At 38.5% G+C, this 25731-nt stretch overlaps 1 protein-coding gene and 1 long non-coding RNA gene across 3 annotated transcripts; one reads left to right on the forward strand and one right to left on the reverse strand.

Moving 5' to 3' along the window:
- Nucleotides 1-2954: 2954 nt before the first annotated feature.
- LOC116685799 (uncharacterized) lies at nucleotides 2955-5884 on the reverse strand. The gene is made up of 4 exons (XR_004331047.1): nucleotides 5652-5884; nucleotides 4350-4415; nucleotides 3795-3953; nucleotides 2955-3161 (listed from the first exon to the last, which is right to left on the reverse strand). It is a non-coding gene; the product is annotated as an uncharacterized LOC116685799 (long non-coding RNA).
- Nucleotides 5885-7107: 1223 nt separating this feature from the next.
- Nucleotides 7108-25438, forward strand: LOC116685780 (ADP-ribosylation factor GTPase-activating protein 2). Of its 2 annotated transcripts, XM_032510713.1 has the most exons (17): nucleotides 7108-7374; nucleotides 9608-9726; nucleotides 10419-10491; nucleotides 10607-10738; nucleotides 11222-11302; nucleotides 11858-11963; nucleotides 13259-13315; nucleotides 14098-14142; nucleotides 16241-16293; nucleotides 18146-18282; nucleotides 18647-18778; nucleotides 20608-20736; nucleotides 21871-22023; nucleotides 22138-22264; nucleotides 23551-23638; nucleotides 24484-24608; nucleotides 25285-25438. In XM_032510713.1, the coding sequence occupies exons 1-17, from the start codon at nucleotides 7303-7305 to the stop codon at nucleotides 25303-25305; spliced, it is 1650 nt and encodes a 549-aa protein (XP_032366604.1). In that variant the 5' UTR covers nucleotides 7108-7302; the 3' UTR covers nucleotides 25306-25438. The 2 variants fall into 2 exon arrangements, with proteins under 2 accessions (XP_032366604.1, XP_032366605.1); XM_032510714.1 differs by lacking the exon at nucleotides 14098-14142.
- Nucleotides 25439-25731: the final 293 nt, after the last annotated feature.

A 25731-nucleotide genomic window follows, 5' to 3' on the forward strand; every position in this document is an offset into this window, starting at 1 on the left:
TCAGATACAGTATTAGGGACCACTAAGGTCTATATAAAAGAGACTTCAGATACAGTATTAGGGGACCACTAAGGTCTATATAAAAGAGACTTCAGATACAGTATTAGGGACCACTAAGGTCTATATAAAAGAGACTTCAGATACAGTATTAGGGGACCACTAAGGTCTATATAAAAGAGACTTCAGATACAGTATTAGGGGACCACTAAGGTCTACATAAAAGAGACTTCAGATACAGTATTAGGGACCATTAAGGTCTATATAAAGAGACTTCAGATACAGTATTAGGGGACCACTAAGGTTTATATAAAAGAGACTTCAGATACAGTATTAGGGACCACTAAGGTCTATATAAAAGAGACTTCAGATACAGTATTAGGGACCACTAAGGTCTATATAAAAGAGACTTCAGATACAGTATTAGGGGACCACTAAGGTCTATATAAAAGAGACTTCAGATCCAGTATTAGGGACCACTAAGGTCTATATAAAAGAGACTTCAGATACAGTATTAGGGGACCACTAAGGTCTATATAAAAGAGACTTCAGATACAGTATTAGGGGACCACTAAGGTCTACATAAAAGAGACTTCAGATACAGTATTAGGGACCATTAAGGTCTATATAAAAGAGACTTCAGATACAGTATTAGGGGACCACTAAGGTCTATATAAAAGAGACTTCAGATACAGTATTAGGGGACCACTAAGGTCTATATAAAAGAGACTTCAGATCCAGTATTAGGGACCACTAAGGTCTATATAAAGAGACTTCAGATCCAGTATTAGGGGACCACTAAGGTCTATATAAAAGAGACTTCAGATACAGTATTAGGGGACCACTAAGGTCTATATAAAAGAGACTTCAGATACAGTATTAGGGGACCCCTAAGGTCTATATAAAAGAGACTTCAGATACAGTATTAGGGGACCACTAAGGTCTATATAAAAGAGACTTCAGATACAGTATTAGGGGACCCCTAATGTCTATATAAAAGAGACTTCAGATACAGTATTAGGGGACCATTAATGTCTATATAAAAGAGACTTCAGATACAGTATTAGGGACCACTAAGGTCTATATAAAAGAGACTTCAGATACAGTATTAGGGACCACTAAGGTCTATATAAAAGAGACTTCAGATACAGTATTAGGGACCACTAAGGCCTATATAAAAGAGACTTCAGATACAGTATTAGGGACCAGTAAGGTCTATATAAAAGAGACTTCAGATACAGTATTAGGGGACCCCTAAGGTCTATATAAAAGAGACTTCAGATCCAGTATTAGGGACCACTAAGGTCTATATAAAGAGACTTCAGATCCAGTATTAGGGGACCACTAAGGTCTATAAAAGAGACTTCAGATACAGTATTAGGGGACCACTAAGGTCTATATAAAAGAGACTTCAGATACAGTATTAGGGGACCCCTAAGGTCTATATAAAAGAGACTTCAGATACAGTATTAGGGGACCACTAAGGTCTATATAAAGAGACTTCAGATACAGTATTAGGGGACCCCTAATGTCTATATAAAAGAGACTTCAGATACAGTATTAGGGGACCATTAATGTCTATATAAAAGAGACTTCAGATACAGTATTAGGGACCACTAAGGTCTATATAAAAGAGACTTCAGATACAGTATTAGGGACCACTAAGGTCTATATAAAAGAGACTTCAGATACAGTATTAGGGACTATGGTCTATGTAAAAGAGGCTTCAGATACAGTATTAGGGACCACTAAGGTCTATAAAAAAGAGACTTCAGATACAGTATTAGGGGACCCCTAAGGTCTATATAAAAGAGACTTCAGATACAGTATTAGGGACCACTAAGGTCTATATAAAAGAGACTTCAGATACAGTATTAGGGGACCACTAAGGTCTATATAAAAGAGACTTCAGATACAGTATTAGGGACCAGTAAGGTCTATATAAAAGAGACTTCAGATACAGTATTAGGGACCACTAAGGTCTATATAAAAGAGACTTCAGATACAGTATTAGGGACCACTAAGGTCTATATAAAAGAGACTTCAGATACAGTATTAGGGGACCACTAAGGTCTATATAAAAGAGACTTCAGATACAGTATTAGGGGACCACTAAGGTCTACACTGTAAAACTTTTCACCGTAAATTTACAGTAATATACTGGCAGCAGCTTCGCCAGTAAACTACTGTTAATTTACAGTAAGCATACTGTATTTTAAAATTAAGGTATTTTACTGTAAACAGGTATACAGTTACTAACTGTATTATTTGAATTTACAGTAATATACTGGCAGCAGCTTCACCAGTAAACTACTGTTAATTTACAGTAGGCATACGGTTTTAAACTACAGTATTTAACTGTAAACAGGTATACAGTTACTAACTGTATTTGAATTTACAGTAATATACTGGCAGCAGCTTCGCCAGTAAACTACTGTTTATTTACAGTATGCATACTGTTATTTTTAATTACAGGTATTTTACTGTAAATAGACATACAGTTTTACTTTATTTGAATTTACAGTTTTTTTGGCAGCAGCTTTGCCAATATTACACTAAAAATATAATTTCATGTTTATTTTGATTTACTGTAAATAAATATAATTAAATTTGTTGTACATGTACAACAATTGTGTTGACAGCACAAAAACATAGTGTTATGAAATTCTCAGTATACTGATCCAGAAGAATAAATTCTGCAGCTTTAAATAAACCTCAGGGAACACTGCAATAAATAATTAGTCTTAAATAACAAGGAAAAAAGCAAGATTCAAAATCTAATTAACTCTTTATTTTAGAATCAATCATAATGTAGTAACTCATCTTGTAACTGCTTGGCTCCCATGCAGTAAACGTTTAAATCAACAATTTATAAAACATCAATGAAACACTTGAATGGGGCAAAACACTACATACAGCCGCAAGAACTGAACTAAACAACACAAAAACTAGCAGATATTGTTAATTGATGAATGACAAATGATATCTGCAGCTAAACAAAACAATACAAGAGAAACTCAAACAAAGTCCCACTTGAAGTCGTTGAGCTTCCTGATCAGGGTGCAGACATGCGGGTTCACTGTTGAAGGTTTCTTCTGGACCATCTTTCCAGTTTTCTGCTGGGTGCCTTTGATCCTCTCTCAGGATTAGTCCCCATGCAGATCCTAAATGACAATGGAACAACACAAATGCTATAGGTTAATGAAGAAATGGTTCATTTTGGAGGAGAATATATCCTCTTTTAGTGTTAAAGGCACTACAGCTTAATTTGTATTTTTCTTATACAAGTAGTATTCAGCTACTAAACAAGAATAAAAACTGTATGTAATGTATGCCATTGTAGAATTACACATTCCAAAGGAAATAAACAATACAGTTACCAATAATTTAGAAATGTCCAGAAGTATATAATTTCTGGAAAAGATATTTTACCGCATAATACAATTAAGTTCACTTTATTCCTTCTGCATTTGTTGGTAACATTTCATGAACATTAGAGCTGTGTTGTTACAGTATTATTTTAGAAGACTTTAATGAGGGAAATATTCTTTTATTTTGAAATGTCACAAACAGTAACGATGCTTGACGGTGGTAGTTATGTGGCGTAACGAGTGACAATAGGCTGGGTTTTTGCAAAATTACTTTAAACCCCTAAGTTGTTTTTTTAATTATTTTAGTCAATGTTTATGCTTGTAGCAAATTAGAAGCTTTAGCTACTGAAATTCTAATCTCTGAGCACTTAATCAATAAAAAGTCAATCCAGGTGTTTAATACAGTATGTGTGGAAAATCTCCTACCTCTGAATGAACTCCAACGAGCATGCAGCCTGGTCCTGGTATTGCAGGTTAAAGTTGTAGTGAGTTGACATTAGAACAGCAAGTCCCAGCTCAAAGGACCCCCCCTCACTGACAACCTGGCCCTCCACGCTCACACCCCCGCTGATCAGTCAGTTGGACCTAAAAGAAATAGGAATATAATAGAAATGGTAACAATATGATTTCATTGTACGTAAATTAATTGATCTGCATTTATTTACATATCCCCATATTTTTTTAAACCACGTGAAATGTCTTCATATTTATGGCTATGGTAGAATTATACATTGTTCTACAATTTGCTTTACAATTATAAAACTAAACCTTTTTTCTATGGCATTGTGGCTATACCCAACAAATACAAAGCCTGATGACTTTCCATCAGTGTATTTTCCCCCATAAAAAATGGTGTGTAGGTCATGACAACCAACATATATTTTTGTTAATGCTCTGTAGTATTGACTGTAAATAAAATATATGATATAATAATGAACTCTAAAAGGTAATGCAGAGTAGACTGCTATACAAACAACGTACCGGTACTATCAATCTCAGGCTTTCAGACAGTGGGACAGTCTGAATCATGGCGGGAGTGGCAGACACCTGCAAAGGAAAAACATAACAAAAATGCAATAATTACCTTATAGTAGCATTTTATGCCTTTATTTGGATAGGACAGCTTAGAATTGAAAGGGGAGAGAGAAGGGGGATGACATGCAGCCGAGGCCCGCAGCTCGGAGTCAAACCCGTGGCCGCTGCATCGGAGTTAAAAATGACAATAAACAGTTTGAAAAATAGATGACAAGTCAATATTATATCTTCGTTTGCACAAAAAGTCCTTTATCTAAAGTTATAGTTTTAGTAGTAAACCAAAGCAAATATGACTAAACAATGTTCATTAGCAGAAATAAAAAAGTCCGCCTAAAATCTTTGAAAAATAAACCATGAAACCGTTTTTTTTTTTTTTTAAAGTCTGTTATCTAGCTAGCGCTAGTTAGAGTTATGGTTTTATAAGAAAACCCGAGCAAATATGAGAGCACCAAAGTCTGTAAGGTTCCAGTAGATTCGGGTAGATGCAGCACTGTGTTAAGGATTTTTCAAAACGCGTGGACAGTATAACGTTAGACTCCTTGAGGAAAATGTTTCTATGGGGTACTAACGTTAACGTCTATAGGGTTCTAACACCGTTAACGTTGAGCCATCTTAACGTTAACGGTGTTAGTGGTAATGTTACTGACCGTGATAACGTTAGCTAACCTAGCTAACATTACTACTAACACCGTTAACAATAAGCTAGCTAGCCGTTAACGTTGTTAGCGATAATGTTAGCGACCGTGATAACGTTAGCTAACCTAGCTAACATTACTACTAACACCGTTAACAATAAGCTAGCCGTTAACGGTGTTAGCGATAATGTTAGCGACCGTGATAACGTTAGCTAGCTAAACATTACTACTAACACCATTAACGTTGAGCCATCTTAACGTTAATGGTGTTAGCGATAATGTTACTGACCGTGATAACGTTAGCTAGCTAGCTAGCGGTTAGCTAACATTACTACTAAGTCAGTGTTTGTGGTGGTTAATTTTAGCGACCGTGATGAAGTTAGCTAGCTAACAAATACCACTGACACCATTAACGTTAAGATAGCTTAACGTTAACGGTGTTAGTAGTAAAATTAGCGACCGTGAACACCAGATGATTAACTCTACTAGCTAGCTAGCTTAACGTTACTGTTACTGGGTGATCGGCTGCCATATCTAAAAAAAAAAATGAATCGATAAAACTATTCTTAACATTTCAAGGCATGCAGGCAAACAAAAATATTTTCAAACTTACATAAATGTTGAAAAAGCCGCTGACTCGCGTCCTCTTGGTGAAACTGCTGTCCACGCGCTTTCCTCAGAGACTGATATGCATCACGAGCCTGTCGTTGTCTTAAATATTTTAAATTGTAATCCCCGCTTTTTTCTTTATTTTCCCGAGATGCACTGCAATTTACAGTAAATCTGTAATCTGCACCATTCTGCAGATATGTGCTGTAATCCTAGACCGTTAATTTTATTTTCTCCCAGAATGCATTGCCACATACAGTATAATCCTGTATAATAGTAAAACAGTAAAATACTGTGAGATTTTAGCTGTAAATTTACATCAAAGGTTTACAGTGTATATAAAAGAGACTTCAGATACAGTATTTCCCAGCCAGAGGGGCCTAAAAAAATCCCATAAAACCTTTTCAGCACTTTATTCACCATTTATTTTTTCATTGGACGAAATAATGATGGTTAACCCCAAGAGATTTAATTCCTTGACTCGGACAAGCTTCAGAGTCACAGTCGGTCTAAAGTCGAATCAGCTTTCAGCCTTTTTCAATTTTTGTTTGAGTGATTGGATATTGATTAATACAAATCCAGAAAATTGTCTTCTATATGCTTTTTCAACATGTAAATGGTTTAAACAAACATTTTGGGGGTCAAACATTAACCTGGTGCATTATAAAAACAACACATTTCAGCGTTGCTTCTTGTTTGTACAAGTTATAGTAACTTTTACAGTTACTTACATTGCAAATGAAATTTCCCTGACCAATTTCAAATTGGAAATGAATCGATTCGAGACCCTGTGAATCCAAATTGGATTGATTTGGGAAATCATGGACGATACCCAGCCCTATACCTAACATCGTGTTTTCTTCTGCACTTTATCTTCCTTCCTTGCTTATTTAGAGTATGGGATGTCAGATACAACTGCACTTCTAAAGGAAATAGTCTGAAGGGTTTGAGCTCACAACAAAGTGGTTCTTTACACTTTTGGATGGTTGAGTATAAGGCAATGAACACATAACGTTATGAACAATTTCCCATTTTGAAGGGGAAATAGATATCCTCATCCACTGTATTCCATATATAACATGTTAGTGATATGCTTGGTAATAAAGTGCAAACAACTTCAGTTGTTAATATCATATTTGCACGTAAGACAAAGAATAGCCTAACCGGAGAAGGTTTGATAAAATATGGAGAGGGTGGTGTTCCAGAGGAAAGCCGTCAGGCTCTTTTCTCCATTTCATCACTAAAGCCAAACGGTTTTCATAGCTTTTCATAATGACTGCTTTCCTGAAGTTTTTGGGCCCCAAGGAGATGCTACTTTCAAGAGTTGCTGGTTCTACAAGATTACCAACCCTGCCTTTGGGCAACACTTAACTAATCTTGCACTTTGATCCTATTAAGGGCTTAATGCTGATTGGTTAAGCAGCAGCCTAGAGCGGAGTCAGCCAGTAAGTGCCGACTATAGAATTCACTTTGTTATGATTGTACAAGAGTAAAATACTGTGAACATTGTAAGATACAGTACACGTGACACATTACTACTTGTGGGCACGTAGAGGTTTCACGTTTTGTTTACGCACAACATTCGCTTTTGTCAGATTTGGAACCTACGAGAGTCCGTAGTGACGTCACCATATGGAAATTGTCAGAGGGGCAAGATGTCTACGGAGCCAAATAAGACCGAGATCCTTACCATTTTCAAAAGATTAAGATCTATCCCCACCAACAAGGTAACCGAATAAGACGCCGCCATTGTGCGTGTGTCATTCTGTTTGTGTGGCTTGGGTTTGTCGGTAAGCTTCAGAGGCGAAGAGCTGTCTGGCTGGCTAACTGTTTGCTAGCACGTAGCTTAGCCTAGCCAGGCCCAGCTAACATTAGCATGCTAGCTAGCTAACGCGTTGAAGCGGTCTAACGTAAAGGCCACGTATACGATTTGTGTTTGCTGAGGACGCCAGCCAATTTAGCTACACTACTTTTGTGAAAGTAAAGAATGAATGAGCTCAGACTAATACACTGATACTGTAGATATAGCCAAAACAAGACACGAAGTTGAGTTACAGATGTTAACGTTAAGTCGTAAACTAGTATTGGACCATAACGTTATGCTATCCAATGCTAACAATATCTGATGTTACAGTAACTAGCTAGCTACAGGTTTGGGAGCCATATGTTCACGGTAACGGTAACCGTACAGTATACTGGGTGTAATCATATATTTCATATTTATACATATATATATATATATATATATATACATATATATATATATATATATATATATATATATTATATATTATGGCATGCCGTTTAGGAAATAATATATATATATGAAGTTTATCCATCTGAATATATGGAATGAAAGTCTGAATATATGGAATGAAAGTCTGAATATATGGAATGAAGTCTGAATATATGGAATGAAAGTCTGAATATATTGAATGAAAGTCTGAATATATGGAATGAAAGTCTGAATATATGGAATGAAAGTCTGAATATATGGAATGAAAGCTGACGTCATTACGGCGCTGGCGCCATCTTGTGTTGTGGCTGATTAATCAGGATGTAACAAATGTGGACGCTATGAGTGAATCGGCTAGGAATCTAGTGTCAGCTATTTTGAGCAATGAAGAGATTATTAACACTCTGGCAAATGCATGTACGGGCCAAAATACTGGTAACCGTATCCAGTGCCCACACCATTAGCTTCCAGTTGAAGTGTTACTTCTGCCGACATCTCCCAAAGAGACTCATAAATTCCTTCAAGAATGATGCATAATGTTCTTTCGGCAACGTTTTGTTGAACAGGATTGCTTATAAGCACTAAGAATGTCGCAATAATGGAAATATGATCCTCAAGGTGACGCTATCTAATTTCCAAACTGTTTGTGTCGTTTGGAGTATGACCAGTTGTTGCAAAAAAACCCTGCAGTTCAACAAAGTATTGGACTATTTCAGCCGATGCCATTTTGTAAATCCAGTGAATTCAGAAAGGTATCCCTTTGGTGACATTTCTGTCAATGTATTCCAACTTTCATTCCATATATTCAGACTTCATTCCATATATTCAGACTTTATTCCATATATTCAGACTTCCATTCCATATATTCAGACGTTCATTCCATATATTCAGACTTTCATTCCATATATTCAGACGTTCATTCCATATATTCAGACTTTCATTCCATATATTCAGATGGATAAACTTCATATATATATATATTATTTCCTAAACGGCATGCCATAATATATATATATATATATATATATATGTAACAGAGCTGGCTTCAACGAAACCGTATGTTAAAGGCAATGGTGGACTCTAACGAAGTACATGTTAATGAAGTACTTTACTTAAAGGTCCCGTGTTATTCTAGTTACTTGTTCTTCTACTACTAGAACATGTGTACATGCTTGTTTTCATACTCTGCGGTTGAATATACAGATACATGAGGATGTTGGTGCTGTATCACTTTACTGTAACCATGCTGTCAATCATTAAAAACAATATTTAATTGAAAAACTCACTGCACCGTGAAGTCATCAGTAATATGTCGTTGTCACACAGTGAGAAAACTGCTTACTGTAGTCTAGGGGTGGGAATCCCCAGATGCAACCATACGATATTATTGTGATTTTAAACATATCGCAATATTCTGTGATATATTGCAATTCTGTTTGTTCTGTTTGTCCATATCACTGCAATTTCATTGATGCAAAATGGGATTCTCAAGCAGACAAACTGACCAACACATATATATAATAGAAGATCCACACTTGGCGTCTGTGTATCAATACAGTATTGCCACTGAAAATATTGCAATACTATGCTGTATCGATTTTTTTTTTCTTCTTTTTTTTCCCCCCACCCCTTCTGCAAGCAGTGTCTGTGCCTTCCAGATGTTGAGATTAACTCATTAAAGTTGTAACAGTAGTTCATGAAATGTACGTTCTGTTTCTGGACAGGGATGTTTCGACTGTGCTGCCAAAAACCCCAGCTGGGCAAGTATTTCACACGGTGTGTTCTTATGCATTGACTGCTCTGGCATCCACCGCTCGCTGGGCGTGCATCTCAGCTTCATCAGGTGAGCTTCAGTGGAACTCAACAGTGATCTTTTTTTTTTTTTTTTTTTTTTTTTTTTTTTTTTTACAATTTTAGGGAGAAGTCAAGCCGTCTGAAAAAAGAGCACACGTGGCACTTCAATTGCCATGTGTGCTGTGTGTACTCTGTAGCTCAGAGATCCTCACTGTTTTCTTCCCCAAGGATTAAAAATACATGCCAAAATTACGCATGTAGAGAATATACATGTATGTCCTTTGGAATAATATTACACATCTTTAGTCTTAGTTATGTGAAAGAACAACACACGAGACATGTACTAAAGAAATTAGACATGTATTGAAGAATATATGCACGATCTCATCAAAGAACACCTATAAACAATGCAGTTGGTATCAATTACATTAGCTTAACTAAAGTAACTAATTTAACAAAATGTCATAACGCAAATCAAGAGAAAAGGGCAGACAGCTGATATTCAATGTATTTTATAATTTTGTATTGATGTTTAGAAGACCCCCTTAAACATTAGATGCTACTTCTCAAGGAGCTATCCTTTTCAATAAATTCAAAGTCAATTTTAAATGTATTTCAGAACATACCACAGATTGTGAGTGACTAAGAACGTACAGACACAGTGACCTGTAGTGCCATGACACCGTGTACTGGAGATACTGGAGATTTAGAGTTTTCCAAATCCTTTTCTTTTTGCTTCAGGTCCACTGAGTTAGACTCCAACTGGAACTGGTTTCAGCTTAGATGTATGCAGGTTGGAGGCAACGCCAATGCGGTAAGTAACAACAAGATCTTTCATGCCCACGACCCATGTTCTCGGTGGGGTAGTTAGCTACTGTTGTTTGCTCTTACTATTGGTGCCGTAACTCCCTTTCTCTGTCTGCCTGAAGACGGCTTTCTTCCGCCAGCATGGCTGCTCCACAAACGACACCAACGCCAAGTATAACAGTCGTGCGGCCCAGTTGTACAGGGAGAAGATTCGGCAGCAAGCAAATGCTGCATTGTCGAAATATGGTTCAGATGTGAGTATCACCGAGTGGAAACAGTTCGGGGAATTACCCTTATGTTGTGTAATAATAAATGAGCGGCACCTTTTTCAGGATGTTTCAATTGAATCTAAAATATTTACCGCTATTATGTGATGTTTCTTAATTTGCCAATACTGGTCTAACTTCAGGTCCAGCTCCTGTAGTCTGTTGGCAGTTAGCTACACACAACCTGATAAGGGTTAAATAATTTATGTACCTCACAGTTGCAATACTCACTCAGTTGAAATAACAGAAATTAACCTATGTCCTGTGGATGATTGACATGTTGCATAAGAGTCATTATCACTGTCTGAGCCATGTTGAAAGATCTAGTTCAGAGTCCATAAGGTGTTAACTAATCAGTGTATGATGACCACACTTCAGGTACTATGCCAAAAAGGTAAAAGTCCCAATTATAGTAGATGGAATTGTCTATGTGTCTCTCAGTGTAACTAACTCTTCCTCTTCTTGTTGCAGCTCTGGATCGAACCCTCTGCAGGAAGCACTCCTGCAGCTCCTGAGAAGGAAGAGACAGACTTTTTTGCAGAACATACACAGGTTTGTTTCTAGTTTACATCAACGACGTTTCATTTATGGGATTGGTCCGGGTTCCCCCAAATGTCCCATCTGTCCCAAGACGATTGTGATTGGTTTAAAGAAATGCCAGTGAACCAGAGCATGTATTTCTCCAATCCCAGAATGCTGTGTGGACTAGCCAGACCCTCCTCCGCAGAGCTGTAGAGGAGGGTCTGGCAATCCAAAATCATGACATGCTGCCATCTTTATTAATTAAGTTTGGGATAAAAATTGTCAGCCACGTATCAGGGAGCATTTTTCACTTTGTGGAACAGGAATACATTTGGTCCGATATAGATATTTGCCATATTTTGGCCAATATTTACTTTGTAATATAAAAACATAATCCAAACATTTTTTGGAAATACTTAAATTAACCTTTAACTAAAGCAGTTTAGTTAAATATAACAGGAAATGTGGCACTGTAAACAACACTAGAAATTGAATAAGTATCAATAACTTTACATCATGAAATTGTTGTGTGCTTAGTTGAAATTACAAACAGCTTGGATTTTTGTTTTTGTTTTTAATTTTCAGCCTGCCATGGACTGGAGCATGGCGCCAGCGTCCGAGCCGCAGCAGAACGGCGCCGCTCTGACCCCACAGCTGTCGGACACGACGGCCAGAGGCCACAACGACAACCGTCAGTACAGCAAATCTCTATTTTACACATACTGTGGCAATGCATTTATCGTCGGTTCAGTTTATATTCTTAACATCTTGACACCGTTTTTAAACTGTTCTCATTTTGTTTTTCCTTCACCAAAAACTATTACTAGTACTTGTAGTAAATAACATTCTGTATAGGTATTAAAGTGTTGCCGTTCTGCATTTCTCCTGCTTTCAGTATTTGGCTTAAATACCACAAATTGCTTGTTGAATATAAAACAAATGAAGGGAAATCATTTCCAACTTTCTTTTAATTGAACAAATTGAACATTGAATTCAATATTATGGCAGCACTAAAAATAGAATGACCGTTACATTTTAAATTGTAGTTTTTTACACTGATATTTTCCTTCAACTAACACCACAAATAGAAGAGTGTCTATTGTAGGGTTGGGCGATATGGAGAAAATCAAATATCACAACATTTTTGACCAAATACCTCAATATCGATACCGCAACGATATTGTAGTCTTGACTATTGGTGCTTTCACAAAATATTTAAATTAGATTTTTGATCAATAATCACCAGTAATGGATATAATGACCAAGTGGGTAAAGGTGAATAATAGAACAGTTAACACCAGTCTGGTAAGTTCAGAAAATGACATCACTTTACTGTAATGCAGCCTTTTAAACCAGGAAAAGACAACACTTAAGCCATATTACGACATCCAAAATCTAAGACGATATCTAGTCTCACATCACAATATCGATATAATATTAATATATTGCCCAGCTCAAGTCTATCGTAATGTTTCGCACCCTTTTGTGATGTCTTTATTACAGCAGTTGATGTTGACATGACGGTAGAAAAACGACACATTGTGCAGCCATACTAAAAGTCATGATATCTCTCCTCTGCTGGAAGATTCTGGTGTATATAATGGGTTTTTATCAAATATTATGTATAAATAGACTTAGACTTCTCTTTATTAATCCTTATTGGATGACTCCCGCGAGGAAATTGAAATTTCCAGCATCAGTTCTAGCAAGAAAAGAAAGACGGTATAAAGACAACAAAATAACAGTAATAAGAACAATAAGAACATTCGTAAATAAAAAAACTTTTAAAAAAAGACCATAAATTATTATCAAAGTGTTAGTGTTGAGTCCAGTGTTAAAGTGACCAGGTATTAATGTAAGTCCAAATAATTACAGTAGAAGTATCAGCTTGAAGTGACTCTCAACGTAGATTATGTAACGAGCGGTGGAGTAAAAGGAATATTTGGTCGTGTTGCTTGAATTGTTCTTTCGTCTGGTTCCTTGTAGAGCCGGAGGAAGGACCCAGCATCGATGGTCTGAGCACGCCGGACAAAGCCTCCATGGGTGAGTCCATTAGCGTGATTCAGCCTCTGTGAGTGACATCACAAGCTCTGGTCTGCTCTTCAGCAACTCATGATTGACATTTGTGCTTATTCAGAGGGCACTACTACCTTCAGTTTTGTTCTGCGGCTTTTCTGTCTCCCTTGGTTTAAATATATATATATATATATATATATATATATATATATATGGCTAATGGACAGGAGAGTGCTGGTCCCAAAAAGGTTGAGAACCACTGACTTACACAATCCTTAACACGTCAACATCACAAGTCCAACCAGCAGTGTACTAAACGGTCTAATTCAGAGATTTTCATCAGGGGATCCGGAAGGTCACGGAAGGCTTGTACCATGTAAATGCGCCGACAGTTTTGTTTTCATTACTACTAGTGCGTTTCAAACTACGCACTATAGCTTTAAGGATTTACTGTGCCATATTTTAACTTTAAAACAGGATGTATACATGCATGAATATGTCAAAAATGATTCTTTTAATAGCTTAGTATTGTATGCAGTATAAAAATTGTATGAAGGCATTACACCGCACTACACGTTATTGTAGGCCCAGTTTATCATGCAACTCAATGGTAAAAGTGCAGTATATGTGTCAAGGGGTCCCTACTCTGTCTCTTTTTCATTCGCGGGGTCCTTGGCCTAAAAAACATTAACGACCCCTCCTCTAATTTGGACCCAAACATTGTTGATAAAGTGCATTATTCTTCTGTTAAGTCAGCTTCTTCTGTGCTTTGGATTCTGGTTTTGTGACTGGTTTGTCCTTTCGTGTAGAGGACGCCATGCGTCTGTCATCACAGGAAGGATGGACACCTAAAGGTGACTAGCTGCTGTGTGCGCCGGCTGGTTAACGCCTCAGACGCATGGTTGTGTTGCCTGATTGACATCTCATCAGCCGCCTCTCATTTTCTCCTGTCTGTCACGCACTGGAAAAAAGCCCAATTAGAAGGGCCTTTGATAGTTTGGTGCTATTTTACGTGAGCATGTGTAGTTAAACAAGTTTCTTTGTAATCCCAGTCAGAAAACTGAGTAAAATTAGTATTTTGCTTCCAGAATTTCAGATGCAACATGTGGACATTGTTGCGCCCTATCTCGAAACGTAATACCTGGTTGACAAATGCGTTGAAAGGACTCTAAAAATAGTATTTGTCACAATAGTCTGGTGTCTGCTAGTCTCACATTGCCAGACCTTCCTCCACAACGCTGCGGATGAACGTCTGGCTAATCCACAGAGTATTCCGGGATGGGAGAAAAACGTGCTCTCTGCAAAATAGCCTCTGGAAGGAACTTGTTTTGGTGTAACATGTGTACGTTCAAAAGTTGTTTTAGTTGTGCAACAGAAAACTCTGCTAGCTGTCTGGATTTACCCTGCAGAGATCTGAGGACCAGGTAACCATAGTCCTCAGATTGGACAGATAGTCTAGCTAGCTGTCTGGCTTTACCCTGCAGAGATCTGAGGACCAGGTAACCATAGTCCTCAGATTGGACAGATAGTCTAGCTAGCTGTCTGGCTTTACCCTGCAGAGATCTGAGGACCAGGTAACCATAGTCCTCAAAAATCCACTGGGGGTTAGAACGCCAACGCAAACAAAGAAGAAGGTGACGGACATCCGGCTGAATTTTAGTTATTAGCCCAGACTGCTAGCTACCTGACTACAGGAGACATTAGCCCAGACTGCTAAGCTACCTGACCAAAGGAGACATTAGCCCAGACTGCTAAGCTACCTGACCAAAGGAGACATTAGCTCAGACTGCTAAGCTACCCGACTACAGGAGACATTAGCCCAGACTGCTAAGCTACCTGACCAAAGGAGACATTAGCTCCGACTGCTAAGCTATCAGACTACAGGAGACATTAGCCCAGACAGCTAAGCTACCTGACTACAGGAGACATTAGCTCAGACTGCTAAGCTACCTGACTACAGGAGACATTAGCTCAGACTGCTAAGCTACCTGACTACAGGAGACATTAGCTCAGACTGCTAAGCTACCAGACTACAGGAGACATTAGCTCAGACTGCTAAGCTACCTGACTACAGGAGACATTAGCTCAGACTGCTAAGCTACCTGACTACAGGAGACATTAGCCCAGACTGCTAAGCTACCTGACTACAGGAGACATTAGCTCAGACTGCTAAGCTACCAGACTACAGGAGACATTAGCTCAGACTGCTAAGCTACCTGACTACAGGAGACATTAGCCCAGACTGCTAAGCTACCTGACTACAGGAGACATTAGCCCAGACTGCTAAGCTACCCGACTACAGGAGACAATAGCCCAGACTGGAGGAGTATATGTGTAGTTGGTGCGGTTCGAGTACGGATCACGTTCTCACCACAAACAAACCTCTCCAGAGTTGGATTGAAAGTGTAACAAGACCTCATTCAGAAGGTCTCGGTACGCTCATTTGGTGCCAACCAGAGTCCAATTGCCGCTTTCTTACCTGCCCAAACGAACTGCACTAGCGGGGCAAATTAACTCTAGTTCGCTTCAACCAAACTTAAGACTGTCGGTGTGAAAACGCCCTAGGTGGCTACTGAAGTAATAGTTTTGGAAAGTGTCTGTTGTTTTTAGTTGCCTACTTCTCACTTAGTTTCTCACAGTGGAGATACTTCTGAAAGCATTGGGACTGACTAACATCCGTGTTATGAGAGGTTGATAGTTTTCGTCTTGCTGTTGATTTAGTGAAACCCAGTTTTAACGAACGTGCTTGCTGAGCATCGGCAGTGTTTGTACTAACAATAAAAGCCGAACCAAAGCCATGTTCCTTCTCTGTGTGGTTTCTCTGCGACGTTGCCTTGTTTCCCTCCACTGGTGTGGTTTTACTTGCTTTAATTTCAGGTTGGCAAAGTCAAAAATCATTTCACAATTTGCCTACTCGGCTAGTGTTTTAACAGATTGTCACTTGTGTTGCAGATGTGAAGACTTCCATCATTGGGAAAAAGAAGCCCATGACCGCCAAGAAAGGGGTGAGTCATATTTTCACCGAACCTTGACCCTTGTCTCTGCAATGCCGGGTACGGCTGGTCGGTGTGACGATATATTGACATCCATTACACATATTAGAGCTGCAAAGTTTAATCCATTTGATTTCAGCTATTAAATTAACCTGCAACTATTTCTAAATATATCTTTTTTAATTTCCCAAAATAACATGATTGATTCCACCCAACGCTCTTTGCCAAATCTCTACTTTCATTAATTTTGGGTCTTATTCAATTTTATAGCATTTGAAAAACAAAACTGAAGTGTTTTTGAAATAGTGTTGAGTAAAAGTTGACATATTCCAGTCTGTGATTATCATCAACATCCATTCCTTTTAATTTTAGTCTAAATAATTCCTAATTTCTGCTTTTCTAACTCAAACATTAGGTATGATTTCCTAAAAATTAGGTTTATTGACCATAAATTCCAAAAATAACTGTAAAACTAAAGTTAATAAGTTAGTGTTACGTAGTGTTAAACGTCAAAAAAAGGGACAAACATTGAAAAAAAGATACAAAAACGTAAGAAAAAGGTGAAAAATATTGATTAAGCAGCGTCAATAAAAGTGTTGACTTTCAATTTGGACGGGAACACAAGGGTCAGGATTTTAATCTTTGTCTTGACGCCTGTTCGACTTCCAAGTTCAATACTTTATTGAACATATAACATAACATAAAAGACAATCACACAAAACGGCCCGGCTCCAGCGTATCTGTCCCAGGGTTGAACTGTTGGCGAAAACAACGGGTCATCGGGGTCGTCCAATCCAATCTGGTTTTAGAAGTCCCGGGGTACGAGGTGGAGGTCCAAGCACCGGGGTGATGGTGCTTTTGCAGTGGGGTCGTCGAGGCTTTGAAAATCAACACATTTTGTTGATGCTTTCTAATCAATGTTTTTACCTTTTTCTTACATTTGTGTCCCTTTTTTTTAAAGTTTCTTTGTTACGTTTGTCACTTTTTTATGTTTTCAAACACAAAATGGAACATAGGTGTGATGATGAAAACTAATTAAGGATAAATGAGTAAATTAAGCCATGTGTTGTCTTCCCGTCAAAATTGAAAATCAACACTTTTGTTGATGCTTTTTAATCCATGTTAACTTTTTCTTAAATTTGTGTCCCTTTTTGAAGTTTTTTTTCAATGTTTGTCACTTTTTTATGTATTCAACACTATGTAACTCTAACTTATTAACTTTTGTTTCGCAGTTATTTTCGGAATTTATGGTCAATAAACCTCATTTATAGCATATTACACCTAATGTTTGAGTTAGAAAAGCAGAAATTAGGAATTATTGAGCCTAAAATTAAAGGAATGGATGTTGATGATAATTACAGACTGGAATATGTCAACTTTTACTCAATACTATTTCAAAACTACTGCAATTTCTTTTTCAAATGCTATACAATTGAATAAGACACCCCAAAATTAATGAAAGTAGAGATGTGTACTTGCCAAAGAGCGTTGGGTGGAATCAATCATGTTATTTTGGGTCATTAAAAAGAACATTGATATAGGAAAACGGGTCAATTTGACCCGAGGACAACATGAGGGTTAAATCAAACTTTAAAACATATTTATTTAGAACTGCTTTGAAAACATAGCACTGTGACATTTTCCATTTTTTTTCCTGCTTCCATGTATTCTTTTTCTGATTTATTGTGTGTTTTATTCCTTCTTATTTAACTGTATGTTATGGTTCACTGTTACTTCATGGAAAGCACTTTGGATTCCCGCTGCTTGTTGTAAAGCGCTATACAAACAAACGTTGTTTTTGTTAATATGTAACGTCGACTGTAACCTGGAACTAATCTGTGTCCCACGTTTCCTGCGGATGCAGCTCGGGGCGAAGAAAGGTCTGGGTGCCCAGAAGGTGAGCAGTAAGAATTTTTCGGAGGTGGAGAAGCAGGCGCAGGTGGCCGAGAAGATGAGAGAGGAGCAGGCGGCCGAGGCGAAGAAACAAGCCGAGGAGTCCATGTAAGGGACATTATTTTATGTATCTCTTTAACCTATACACGTTTGCATAAAATAATTTTTTGGGGGGATATTCCAGTTGAAGACGGGTGAAATGAGATTTTCTTTGATGTTTTTTATTAAATTTCCACTCTACGATTCAAAACCCTAATTTTCTTTCAAAACAAGAATTAAAACTCTTTTATTCAGACAGACAGTATGAGAAAAATACGTTTTTTTTTGCCTTAAAACATGTATTTTGTGCTTTTACTGGATCATGTTTACAAGTATGAACCTGGAAATGAGCCAGATATGGGACCTTTAATTAATCTCTAGTCCCCAACAAATGAAACTCTGTTGGTAAACGGTTGTCTACGTGTGCTTGCAGCGTGGCCTCGATGCGTCTGGCCTACAAAGAGCTGGAGATCGACCGGAAGATGGAGGAGAAGAAGATCCAGACCATGGAAGGCAAGAAGAGAGAGCAGGCTGAGAGACTGGGCATGGGCTTCGGCAACCGGAGGTAACATCACAGATCTATTCCTGTTCTTTTAATTCAATTTTATTTATATAGCGCCAAATCACAACGACAGTTTTCTCACAGCGCTTTTCATAAAAGAGCAGGTCTATTTACAGAAACCCAACAGTTCCCAGATCTACTTGAAGTTTTCCATTTTCCAGGATGTCTTTGGTTCAATGAAGACATAATCAGGAGTCTTTATCATCCATTTATTTACTTAAAGTTTTAGTGCGTAATTCTTTTGATATTCCACACGTTACATTCAAGCCATTGCCAAATGAGCGCGGTCACGGAAGGCTTGTATCATGTGGACGCCCCAACAGTGTTGTCATTACTTAAAATTCCTCATATGGGAGACAGAAACTACGTACTGTAGCTTTACCAGACACACTAATGCCTTCCTCTGACCCAGAACAAATTTTACTGGGCAATAAATTGTCTGAGACATTATTGCGATAAACAATAATATCAGAATGTTGTTCTGAGACCACTTTCTTCTAATTTAATGAAAATGGCACAATAATGCAGGTACACCTTTTCAAAGATAAATATTCTTTAGAAATACAAGTTTATTGAACACTGGAACTGGAAGACATTTTAAATATCCACAGTATGTCTTCGATCTCCTTCAGTATGTCGTCTTTCATGCTGTGCTTCATTTAACAATCGTTTATTAAACACAAAATATTACATTTAAATATCTGCCACGTGGCGAGTAATTGGTAAATAGTTTTTCAGTCTTCATTTTAGCGATGGTGCAGCTACTTTCTTCTGCTCTTTTGCAAGTTGGAGCTCTGTGGGTGCGGGCTGACACACACACACACACACACACACACACACACACACACACACACACACATATCTAAGCTCTAGGAGGTGCGTGGGTTTTGATGACATGAATAGTTGCAACACGCTCTGCAGATCAACTTTATTATTATTAGATCAAATTAGGTAAAATATGAAATAAAATATTAGACACACAGCACACAAACAGGATATACAAGAAATAACAAATAGAATAGAATACAAGAACGACTAATCAAAAATAAAGATTAAAAAAATACAAAGGAAGTTATACACGAGTTGGGAATGAAAATGTGGATTAGGAACCCTTGATGGATGGAATATGTGTAATCCTCACAGAGCGTTTGATTCATCTCTAAATGTGTGTGATTGTTTCATCTCTAAATGTGTGTGATTGTTTCATCTCTAAATGTGTGTGTCTGTTTCATCTCTAAATGTGTGTGACTGTTTCATCTCTAAATGTGTGTGTCTGTTTCATCTCTAAATGTGTGTGACTGTTTCATCTCTAAATGTGTGTGACTGTTTCATCTCTAAATGTGTGTGATTGTTTCATCTCTAAATGTGTGTGACTGTTTCATCTCTAAATGTGTGTGATTGTTTCATCTCTAAATGTGTGTGACTGTTTCATCTCTAAATGTGTGTGATTGTTTCATCTCTAAATGTGTGTGACTGTTTCATCTCTAAATGTGTGTGACTGTTTCATCTCTAAATGTGTGTGATTGTTTCATCTCTAAATGTGTGTGATTGTTTCATCTCTAAATGTGTGTGATTGTTTCATCTCTAAATGTGTGTGATTGTTTCATCTCTAAATGTGTGTGATTGTTTCATCTCTAAATGTGTGTGATTGTTTCATCTCTAAATGTGTGTGATTGTTTCATCTCTAAATGTGTGTGATTGTTTCATCTCTAAATGTGTGTGGCTGTTTCATCTCTAAATGTGTGTGATTGTTTCATCTCTAAATGTGTGTGATTGTTTCATCTCTAAATGTGTGTGATTGTTTCATCTCTAAATGTGTGTGGCTGTTTCAGTGCCGTGTCCCACTCGGTGATGTCGGAGATGCAGGTGATTGAGCAGGAGACTCCCGTAGGATCCAAGTCCTCCTCTCGCTCCAAACTGGACATGTTCGATGAGCCGGGTTTCACCTCTGGACCCCCAAAGTACGTGACACCTCTCAAATATACTTACTTATTGATCTACTACAGTTGGAACAAGAGCTGCAAAGATTAAAGGATTAGTTGTCAACTGTTAAATGAATCACTTTTGATAATAGATTAATCGGTTTGAGTTTTTTTTTTTTAATGAAATAAAAAGTCAAACTTCTCTGATATCAGCTGGTTAAATGTGAATATGTTCTAGTTTCTTCTCTCCTCTGTGACAGTAAACTGAATACAGTGAACCCTCGCTATATCGCGGTTCACCTTTCACGGTCTCGCTGCTTCACGGATTTGCATCTTAAACATAATCCATGGTGGCGTGTCGGTTTATAAGAATCCTTTTGCCCAGAAGAAAAAAGAGCGACAACAACTTCCGATAACTATGTTCTTCTCTCAAAAAAACACACCTGCACCGAAGAAAAAACACACCTGCACCGCGGCTTTAGAAGAAAAAACCGCTACAGAGCGGAGTCCGGATGCAGCGGCTCAGTCAGAAGAGCAGTGAAATACACGGGAGGCCCTAGTTTTCCTCCTGCACTTTGTATTTTTTTAATAATCATTTTTCATTTTCTCCGGTTCTAACCCAATGACTCTGGTCGCGGGGGGGGGGGGCGGTGCTGATCTCTGACATTTGAAGCCTTCAGTTCGTGTTGACGATTAAAATTTATTATTTTACAGTCCAGTAGTTATTTGTAAAAACGTTTATACAGCACTTTTATTTGTTAAACAAATGCTTGGGCCTGTAAAAAGGTTTTGTTTTTTGTTTTCAATGTATTATGGAGTATTTCATGATATAGTATAATAACTGTAAAAAAAATAAAGGTTACTACTTAACGGATTCCACCTATCACGGGTTCTTTTTGGAAGGTAACCCCCGTGATAAACGAGGGTTCACTGTATCTTTGAGTTGTGGACAAAACAAGACATTTGAGGACGTCATTTTGAACTTTTTGGGGAACAATGACCCACATTTTTCACCTTTTTCTGACCAAACAACTAATCGATTAATCATGAAAAGAATGGACAATGAAAACGAGCGTTAGTTGCGTCTCTGCTTTGACCTGCAGAACTAAAGATGAATGGGTGTCCCAGACTAGCAGGGACTTAGTTGATAATCCATTGTGTTTGATGTTTCAGATATAAGGACAACCCGTTTACAGTGGGAGACAGTTTTGGATCCCGTTGGGACACGGAGGCAGGAACCGCCTCCTTTACCACCTCCTGGGCTCTGGAGAAAGAGGACCCCAAAGAGGAGATCACCATTTCTAGTATTCAGCCAATTGGAGAAAGGTATCTACGCACATGCTCACTCTGTCTTCTGTGTTACGTAGTAAAAAAACAAATAAAGCGGTCGTGTCCAGTGGACGGGGTGCAGCTCTGATGTGTTTTATGTGTTTACTTCAGACTTCCCAGCAGAAGAAAAGCCGACGTATCGGCCCCGGTGTCCGAGTCGAGTGAGGCCCGAGAGAAGTTTGCAAATGCCAAGGCGATCTCTTCGGACATGTTCTTCGGTCGGGAGAGCAGTGCAGAGGTGAGGAACCTCCGCGTTGTTTCAGTTTTAAAAAAAACCTAAACTCGAGTACAGCGTCAAGCAGGGCTGGTCTGGGTAGAGGGTTCTCAATCAGGTTCCTACGATCTTCTGTTTACCAAGAATCTGGGTGGGATTTTTGCCAGTGGTTTTGAATATGAAAAACAGATTAGTTCTGTTGTCAAAGCCAGTTTCTTCCAGCTGAGACTTTTGGCCGAAGTAAAGATTTCAAAAGAGTTATACAAGCATTATTACATCTCGCTTAGACTTCTTTTTGACTCTTTATGTGCTGGGTTGGATCAGTCATCCCTTCATCGGTTACAGGTAGTCCAGAACGCAGCAGCTCAGCTTTATTTATTTATTTTTTGGGACATTTTAGGCTTTTATTTATATAGCACAGCTGACGACATGAAGGGGAGAGGGGGGGAATGACATGCAGCAATGGGCTGCAGGGCAGAGTCAAACCTGCAGCGTCGAGGGTGCCTGCTCTACCAGGTGAGCTGCCCAGGTGAGCTGCCCAGGCGCCCTGCGGCTCGGCTTTTAACCGGGCCTAAGAAGCGTGAGCACGTAACTTCAGTTTTAGCCTCGCTCCACTGGCTTCCTGTCCATTGTAGGATCAATTGTAAGATTTTAAATGGGTTGTCGTCTTCTTATTTATCCGTGCTTTTATGTCCACACACCTGTCAAAGCACTGAGGTCTTCCAAAAAAATGTTTTTAAATTAATGAACATAAAAAATGAAAGGCGGCCGAGCCTTTTCAGCTGCAGCTCCAAACCTCTGGAGTATTTTTCCTTTTCATATAAGAACAGCTCGGGCCGCTGAAACCTTCCTTGCTTAAGACCCACTTCCATTCGTTGGTATTGTGTATTGGTTTTTGTATTTTATCCATTTTTGTTTTGTTTTGTTTTTTTGGTTAATATTAAAATCCCAATTATTCACTATGATTACTCATTGCAATACCAGTCCCCCTTATGGGATTACTGGTATAGCTGTCTTATTCAATTGGTGTCTGTCTTGTGTAGCTGTATCTTTTTTGTTGTCGTTGTTGTATTTTATGGACCGTGAGTCTAATAATAAAGGCTATCTATCTATTATGACTCATATTGGAAAGAAGATGCAAACAATTTAAATTTGGTTTAATTGCTCAGCCCTAGCTTTAAGCATACATCCACATTTCAAATTGCTGGCAACTATGTGTTGAAAGCAATAACTCTCCAAGAGAGTTTTGTGTGCTTATTGTTTATTGTTATTCCCCCGGTGTTGACTCTTCTTTCTTCTTCTCTTCTCAGTATGATGCAAAGACCAGACTGGAGACCATGTCTGGAAGCTCCTCTATCAGTTCAGCTGACCTGTTCGGGGAGGGCAGTGACCAAAAAGGTACGACCCGTTGGCCTGTGTATTTCCTGGCATTTTCCTTTTCATTGTCTTAGTGTCAGAAAACCCCACGATGAGAGAACACCACGATGAATGTAAAAGTCTCAGTAATCTCCTTACAGAACTGGTCACTGAGCTTATAGTCAACGTTACTAAAACAGGAGGAAATGCATTTTTTATGGACTATTTTCGCTGCAGATTAAGTAGGTCCCATATCCGGCTCATTTCCAGGTTCATACTTGTATTTTGGGCTTTTACTGGATCATGTTTACATGTTTTAATGTCAAAAAACAACTTACTTTTCTCATACTGTCTGTCTGAATATACCTGTATTCACCTTTTGTCTGAAACGCTCCGTTTTAGCGCCTGTCTCTTTAAGCTCCCCTCCCGAAACAGCCCAGTCTGCTCTGATTGGTCAGCGTTTCCGGGTCTTTCGCTTCTGTGCTTTCCTGAGTCTCTGCACCGTTATTTCAGCCGGGGAATACCTGTAACGTCACTGTAGCGGCACCCTCGACCAAATATGGAGTTGTGACATCACAACGGTACAGGAAGTCCTGACGGCTCGTTTAAAGGCACAGTTTCTCAATCGGAGCTGTGTGCGTTTTTTCTGTAGATGGAGCGTCTTTTGATACTGTCACAGTATTTATAAAGCACCTTGGAAAAAAATAGACATGAAGATCTAATTTTTTTTACAATATGGGACCTTCAATATAGGAAAAGGTATTAATAAAAGTTTTACATGTTGCAATCAAACAACACGCTGAATAGAAAAAACAAACTTAATGTATGGAATCCATTTAAACATGTCCGACCCTACATGTACACTGTCCTCTGGTCTCACCCTGCAGGGCGGGGGCCGGGCTTTGACAGCGTGCTCCCCTCCGGCCCGGACATCGCACAGTTCAAACAGGGAGTGAAGACCGTGGCAGGCAAGATGGCGGTCTTGGCCAACGGGGTCATGAATACAATCCAGGTGAGACATCCACCGAGTTAGGGCTGAAACCATTCCTCCAGGAACTCGAATAATCTGATTACTAAACATCCTCCAACAGGAGGGTTGAGCCGGGTTGTTTGGCATTGTAGAAACCGGGAAAATGATTCAAATTCTGGCTTTAACCCTCATGTTGTCCCCGGGTCAAATTGACCCGTTTTCCTATATCAATGTTCTTTTTAATTCCCCAAAATAACATGATTGATTCCACACAACGCTCTTTGCCAAGTATAAATCTCTACTTTCATTAATTTTGGGGCGTCTTATTCAATTTTATAGCATTTGAAAACCAATGGAAGTGTTGTTGAAATAGTGTTGAGTAAAAGTTGACATATTCCAGTCTGTGATTATCCATCAACATCCATTCCTTTAATTTTAGTCTAAATAATGCCTAATTTCTGCTTTTCTAACTCAAACATTAGGTATCATTTCCTATAAATGAGGTTTATTGACCATAAATTCCAAAAATAACTGAAACTAAAGTTAACAAGGTATTGTTACGTAGCGTTAAACGTCAAAAAAAGTGACAAATATTGGGGGGAAAAGCGTCAGAGGTGTTGAAAAAAGGGCAAAAAACGTAAGAAAAACTGTGTTGATTTTGAATTTTGACTGGAAGACAACACGAGGGTTAAAAAAAACAACCACCATGTTTTCTCAGGATCGCTACGGCTCCTACTGATCAGCCCCGACCTGGGGGGGGGGGCCTACTGACGCCTGTGAAGACCAGCGAGCCACATGACTGGAGCGTGCATTTGGGCGGAGTCGATGGGACGAGGGAGACGCAGACAGGAAGCAGAAAGGATTGCATGAGGGGGAATAAATCGTCTTTCTCTCCCATCATCCTCCTCTTCTTCTAGAGACTATTTCCCAGGAGTGAGTCCTCCTCATCGGCACATTGACTCTTTGAGTTTTTATTTCCATCAGAGTGTCGTTTCTACTAAACCAAGAGTCATCTTGTAATTTACTGTCCAGAGTTCTTTGGTCTTAGTTCTTTAAAAGTTAATTCTACTATATTTTATTCCTTAAGTACATAAATGAAAGTGTCATTTGATTCATATTATCAAATACATCATGCTTGTGTCTTTTTTTTTTTTTATTGTGATAT

The sequence above is a fragment of the Etheostoma spectabile genome, unplaced genomic scaffold (assembly GCF_008692095.1).
Source record: "Etheostoma spectabile isolate EspeVRDwgs_2016 unplaced genomic scaffold, UIUC_Espe_1.0 scaffold270, whole genome shotgun sequence".
Lineage (NCBI taxonomy): Eukaryota > Metazoa > Chordata > Actinopteri > Perciformes > Percidae > Etheostoma > Etheostoma spectabile.